Below are 6,300 nucleotides of genomic sequence, written 5' to 3' on the forward strand. Positions count from 1 at the left end.
AATATAATACTATAGCAAAACCGAGTGAGTAATAGTATATTCCAACAATATCCCACTTAGACTCGTAACCATGCGCCTACAACTCTAATACACATTCTTTCTACATGCTTGTCAAAAGTCTTATGTGGCAAGCTATTTGTAAACGGGTCTGCCAAATTGTTCTATGGCGCAATCTTCAACACTTTTACATCATCTCTTTGAGTTATGTCCCGAGTTAAATAATATTTACGCTCAATATGGTTATTCCTTTTATGGCTTCGTGATTTCTTCGAGTTTTCAACTGCACCACTATTGTCACAATAAAGCACAATTGGTGCTTGAACTGAAGGAACTACAATAAGCTCTTTCAAAAAGTTCTCGAGACAAACAACCTCTAGGCAGCCACATATTCGGATTCCATGGTGGAATCAACAACACCAAAATATGGCTTAGACACCGTATTTCCTGAAACCCCTGCAAAGTAGTGCAGATATGATTAGTGGTTCCTGAATCTACACACCAAAATATGGTAGAGACAGACGCTAAATGAGTTTCAACGACATTTAAATTTGAATTACCTTGCTTATTCAACTTTGCCAGATACGCAGGGCACTGCTTTTTGTGATGTCCAGGCTGCTTGCAGTGATAGCACTTTTCTTTAAGCTTTTTCACACCAGCAGTCGCACCTCCAGGTGCTAAAACCTTGTGAGTCTTCTTTTTTTTTTTCTTATCGCCTCTCGGCTTAGAAACCGAATCTTTCTCAATATTCAGTGCCACAACCGGAGCTTGCTGTTTGATAATTGATTCTACCGCTTGTAGCTCATTCAATAATTTCGCTAGTGACAAATCTATTTTGTTCATATTATAGTTCAAGCAAAATTGTTAAAATCTGTCAGCCAGAGTCTGCAGGACCATCTCAACTTGAGGTTCCTTATCAATCACAGCTCCAAGGACCTCCAGTTCATTCAGAAGACCCATCATCTTTAGAACATGGTCCTTAACGGATGATCCTTCAACCATCTTGGTATTCAAAAGGGCTTTCATGGTTGTCTGCTTAGTCGCACGATTTTGCTCACCGAACATCTCTTTGAGACTTTTGAGCATGTCATAAGCAGACCCCATAGAGTGATGATGATGTTGCAAAATATTAGCCATAGAGGCAAGAATATAATATTGCGCCATCTCATCAGCCTTAACCCATTTATCATAGGACTTAACCTGATCATCAGTAGCATCTTCATTAGGTTTTTTTGGGCACTCCTAAGTTATTATGAATTTGTAACTTTCAACAGTTAGGACAATATCAAGGTTCCTTTTCCAGTCAACATAATTCGGTCCTTCTAACTTGTTTTGGCTCAAAATTGAGGTAAGTGGATTGAATGAAGACATGGTTAATCTGAGAGATATTCATATCAAATATATAATTAGTTATGCAATAAGAATAATATAATTCAAAATAACACATTACACATATAACCATGCTCATTGAATAGTTAGATTTAATAGGGAAACTTAACTATTCATGCAAAATATATGAGTTATGTCAGATATTCACCGCATAAATTAAAACATGACGAACTCAGATAGAGAGTAAACTGTCAATTTAAGATAGGTAAATATTATTTTTATAAATCCTAGTTTTATTTAATCAACATGTAACTCAATTAGAGAGTTAATACAAGTTATCAAACAACTAGAGACAAAACCACAGTAATTATCCATAATGAATCTATCCGATGTGGATGAAGACCTATGTCAATATGTAAATTCATTATATTACTATAAAACATGAATGGAAACCATAGGGATTGAACCCTACCACCACCCTATCACCACATAAAATATCACTTTTATAAACCCTACCACCACTGTTAGGTATGGAATCTCTCTGTCAAAGGATCGGTTCCCAAAAACGACTGATGAGATAGAAAAGATGAAGGCGGTCCCTTATGCTTCTGCTGCAGGAAGTATCATGTATGCTATGCTATGTACTAGACTTGATATCTGCTTTGTTGTTGGCATGGTTAGCAGATTTTAGTCTAATACTGGACAAGAACACTGGTCTGTCGTTAAACTTATAATCAAGTACTTGAACAAGACTAGGGATTATATGTTGGTTTATCACTCAGGTGATCTTGCACCCATTGGCTATACTTATTCAGATTTTCAGTCAGATAGAGATTCTAGAAAATCTTCCTTGGGATACGTTTTTACCTTAGGAGGTGGTTCCATAAGTTGGAAGAGTATCAAGCAATCATGTATTGCAGATTCCACCATGGAAGTCGAATATGTGGATGCTTCTGAGGAAGCCAAAGAGGCTGTTTGGCTGGGGAACCTTATGAAAGAGCTTAATGTAGTTCCTTGGGTTCAAGCACCAATTGAGCTTTATAGTGACAATAGTGGTGTAGTTGCAAATTCGGAGGAACCACGAAGCCATAAAAAGAGTAAGCATATTGAGCGTAAATATTATTTAATTCGGGACATAACTCAGAGAGGTGATGTAGAAGTGTTGAAGATTGCGTCAGAGAACAATTTGCCAGACCCGTTTACAAAGAGCTTGTCACAGAAAACTTTTGACAAACAAGTAGAAGTAATGGGTATAGAGTTGTAGATGCATGGTTAGGAGTCTAAGTGCGAGATTGTTGGGATATACTATTAACCAATCGGTTTAGCTATAGTATTATATTTTATTCTTTATGGAACAATTATTTATTTGATTTATTCAATTCAATAAAGTATTATTGTAAATAGATCATTTGTTACATGTGTGTTCTTTAATTATGTAGTAGACGATTTAGTATATGAAGTATTAACTCATACACAGAAGATTAAATTGCAGATTCTCATAATTTATAAATTATGTTCACAATCGAAGATATTGTTGGGCAAGATATTTTGATAATTGTAGTACAATATTAAAGTATAATTTATCTTGATTATGGGAGTGGTTTTACTTTAATTTCTTGTACTAGTATTCTTAGTGTATATTGAACGGACCAAGTAGAGAAAAAATATTTTTGTACTGAATATATAAAATATTTTCTCTGATTCATTAAATGAGCTTATACTCCTAATCTTGATATAGTTATTATGATCAATGCGATTTGTTTATTGTTTTGATTTATCAAAAGGTACAACTCTATTCGAAGTTAGTGTATGCCTAATAGATTGGACAATAACAAATTGCATTTGTGAAATAATAATTAGTTGATAGAATCTATGACTTGAGCTTGAGTTTTATAATACCTCTTTATGTAAGCTTATAAGATTTAATGTGAAAACTTGGCCAGTGAATTTTGTATCTATCACATGAAATAGTTTAAGTGAAATTATAAAGGATTTAATTAGTTGATTAAATTAAACTATTAGTGATTTAGTTTAATTAACTGGTATTTGTAATCTTAACATGGGGAGTTAAAATATGTGTTGGTGAATTTCGAAAATCATATTGAAGAGTTCAATTACGGGATTTTAGTGGAATAAACTGTGATTAATTATAGTAGGATTTAATTCAAACAATGTGGGTGGTGCGGGGCGGTGCGCACACAAGAAGAAGCTAGTTGCGGGCTTCGGTTTTCATATTACTCTAACAATGTGGGCGGCACATAGTGAATCTTAAAAATTAACCCGTGGACCGTGGCAATGGGTCACATGGAACTTAGTTCGAGGGGGAGACCCGTGAATCATGGTAGTGAGCCATGTGGAACTTAGTTCGAGGGGGATATTGTTGGGTGTGCGAACAAACTCCTACATAAGTAGCTGAAAATATTAAGAGCCTACATATATGGTGCGTGGATCTCTTAATGGTGTGAGTCCTTTTGGGAAAACCAGTGCGGATTTGACCCAAAGCGGATAATATCACACCATACTAAGAGTGTATTTGGGAGAGTTTATCCCATCAAGTAGTGATTACAGAGCTGGAAAGTGAAAATGGACTTAAAGATCTAATTTGATAGTTTAAATATTTGTTGCGTGTTGTTAATGTAATGTCCTACCGGTCGTTTCAAGCTCTAGCGCGTCGTTTGGCGGTTTGAGGCCTTGTGTAGCTTCACTTAAGGTATTATGACTTGTACTTGTGGTTGGAACTGAATTTCGGAAAGTTTAGGATTTATTTGGAAAGAAAATTATAATTTCGGAAGCATTAAATTGAAAGAATTGACTATTGAGTAAACGACCTCGGAATCGGGATTTGAAGGTTCCAATAGTTTCGTATGATAATTTCAGATTCGGGCGAATGTTTCGGTTGAGTATCAAATCCCCCGGGAGCATTTCAGTGTTTAGTATGGAAATTTAGCATTCTGAAAGTTTAAGAATTTCATAAGTTTGGTTTGAAGTGGATTTTGATGTTATTGATGACCGTTTGGGGTTCAGAGCCTTGGAATAGCTTCGTTATGTCATTTATGACTTGTGTGTGAAATTTGAAGTAATTCTGGATTGATTTGATACGTTTCGGCACAAGATATAGAATTTGGAAATTTGAAAAATTTATAAGTTTGATTCGAGGCACGATTCATGATTTTGATGTTGTTTGACGTGGTTTAAGGCTTCGAATAAGTTCGTAATGTGTTTTGGGATACGTTGGTATAATTGGTGAAGGTATAGAAACCGCAACTTAGCACTTTGGTCGCCGTTCTTGCTCCGCCATGGTGATCACCATAAGGCGAAGAATTCCAAGCCTCAAGAATAATATTTTGCTCTTCGTCCGGTACATATCTTCTAATTACTCCATCCGTGCAAATCCGGAAAAGGTATGGCCCGTCCCAATAATAATCTTGACGATCCCGTTTGAGCTTCTTCTTTTGATTTGAAGAGAACTCATCCAGGATGATTCCACATACAAGGAAGTTTGCAAAATCCGCGAACCATGGCACATCCTTCATTGAAATAGCCAAGAGTTGCTCGTCGGGGAAGGAGTCATTGATTTCAAGGCCATCATGCGGCCTCTCCTCCTCCTCCAAAGGAGACAAGTGGTCCGCCACTTGATTCACTCCCTTTTCGACCTTGGATGTCAATATCAAATTCTTGAATCTCATCAACCTAGCTTTTGAATCTTTGTTGCTCGTAATATCGCGAAGTGCCGCATGATCCGTATGAACAATAATCTTTGCACCCATCAAGTATGGGCAGAACTTCTCAATTGCAAACACAATGGCAAAGAGATCTTTTTCAGTAACGGTGTAATTAACTTGGGCGTCATTCATGGTCTTACTAGCATAGTAAACCAGATGAAAAATCTTGTTGATACGTTGCCCCAAAACTGCCCAAACGGCTACATCACTAGCATCACACATGAGCTCAAAAGGAATACTCCAATTAGGAGCGGTGATAATGGGAGTTGTTATCAACTTGAACTTTAGAAATTCAAAAGCTCTCATGCAATCATCATTGAAGTGAAACTTAGCATCTTTCTCTAAGAGCTTGCACAATGGGTTCACCACTTTAGAAAAATCCTTTATGAAGCGCCTGTAGAAAAATCCAATACTTTATCCAAATTTGCCAAGCAATCATCAAAGGAATCCTGACTACCGAGAAATAATACATGAAGACTTCAAGGTACTCTTCTACCATATCCGAAAATATCGCCATCATACACCGTTAAAAAGTCATCGGTGCATTGCATAAGCCAAATGACATCCGCTTGAAAGCGAAAGTGCCATAGGGACAAGTGAAAGTTGTTTTCTCTTGATCTTCCAGGGCTATAAGGATTTAGTTGTAGCCCGAATATCAATCTAAAAAAAAATAGAAAGCACGGCCGGCCAACCTATCAAGCATTTTGCCAAGGAAGGGGAGTGGAAAATGGTCTTTGGCAATCAACTCATTCTTGTCATTGGTGACCACTATTATGCCCCCCTTTTCGGGACACATTGCACTGGAAAAGTCCACGAACTGTCATAAATAGGGTAGACCACCCCGGCATCCAACTATTTGATAATCTCCTTTTTGACCACGTCTTGCATGGCTTCATTGAGTCTCATTTGATGTTCAATAGATGGTTTGGCATCTTACTCCAAGTTAATCTTGTGCATGCAGAATGCGGGGCTTATTCCCCGAATATCCGTCAAAGTCCATCCAATAGCTTTCTTTCTCTTGTGGAGCACCGCCAATGTAGAGTCAACCTGCACGTTCCTCAAACAAGAGGAAAGGATAACCGGTAAAGTAGAACAAGGGCCAAGAAATTCATACCTGAGATGTGGAGGTAATGGCTTAAACTCCAAGATTGGAGGCTCTTCAATTTAAGGCTTTGTAGGAGGGGTTTTCCTATTCTCAAGATCCAAGGAAAGTTTCTTGGGTGCATAGTTGTACGACCCCATTTCTTATAAA

The 6,300-nt window shown here is 37.3% G+C and overlaps 2 protein-coding genes across 2 annotated transcripts; both read right to left on the reverse strand.

Annotated features, from left to right (window-relative positions):
• Positions 1-373: 373 nt before the first annotated feature.
• Positions 374-840, reverse strand: LOC138910225 (uncharacterized). The gene is made up of 2 exons (XM_070201451.1): positions 558-840; positions 374-453 (listed from the first exon to the last, which is right to left on the reverse strand). Exons 1-2 carry the CDS (start codon positions 838-840, stop codon positions 374-376), a joined length of 363 nt encoding a protein of 120 aa, XP_070057552.1.
• A 21-nt stretch (positions 841-861) lies between these two features.
• Positions 862-2,256, reverse strand: LOC138910226 (uncharacterized). The gene is made up of 2 exons (XM_070201452.1): positions 2,194-2,256; positions 862-1,239 (listed from the first exon to the last, which is right to left on the reverse strand). The coding sequence occupies exons 1-2, from the start codon at positions 2,254-2,256 to the stop codon at positions 862-864; spliced, it is 441 nt and encodes a 146-aa protein (XP_070057553.1).
• Positions 2,257-6,300: the final 4,044 nt, after the last annotated feature.

This window comes from Nicotiana tomentosiformis, chromosome 4, assembly GCF_000390325.3.
Source record: "Nicotiana tomentosiformis chromosome 4, ASM39032v3, whole genome shotgun sequence".
Taxonomy (NCBI): domain Eukaryota; kingdom Viridiplantae; phylum Streptophyta; class Magnoliopsida; order Solanales; family Solanaceae; genus Nicotiana; species Nicotiana tomentosiformis.

What these genes read in the sequence shown, in the direction of transcription:
- LOC138910226 (XM_070201452.1), bottom strand. Translation starts at nt 2,256, where the DNA reads ATGGTGGAATCTGCAATACATGATTGCTTGATACTCTTCCAACTTATG. An exon ending in TTATGGAACCACCTCCTAAG is followed by an intron (nt 1,240 to 2,193) that starts GTAAAAACGTAT and finishes ATAATAACTTAG; the next exon opens with GAGTGCCCAAAAAAACCTAA.
- LOC138910225 (XM_070201451.1), bottom strand. Translation starts at nt 840, where the DNA reads ATGAACAAAATAGATTTGTCACTAGCGAAATTATTGAATGAGCTACAA. An exon ending in GGCAAAGTTGAATAAGCAAG is followed by an intron (nt 454 to 557) that starts GTAATTCAAATT and finishes ACTACTTTGCAG; the next exon opens with GGGTTTCAGGAAATACGGTG.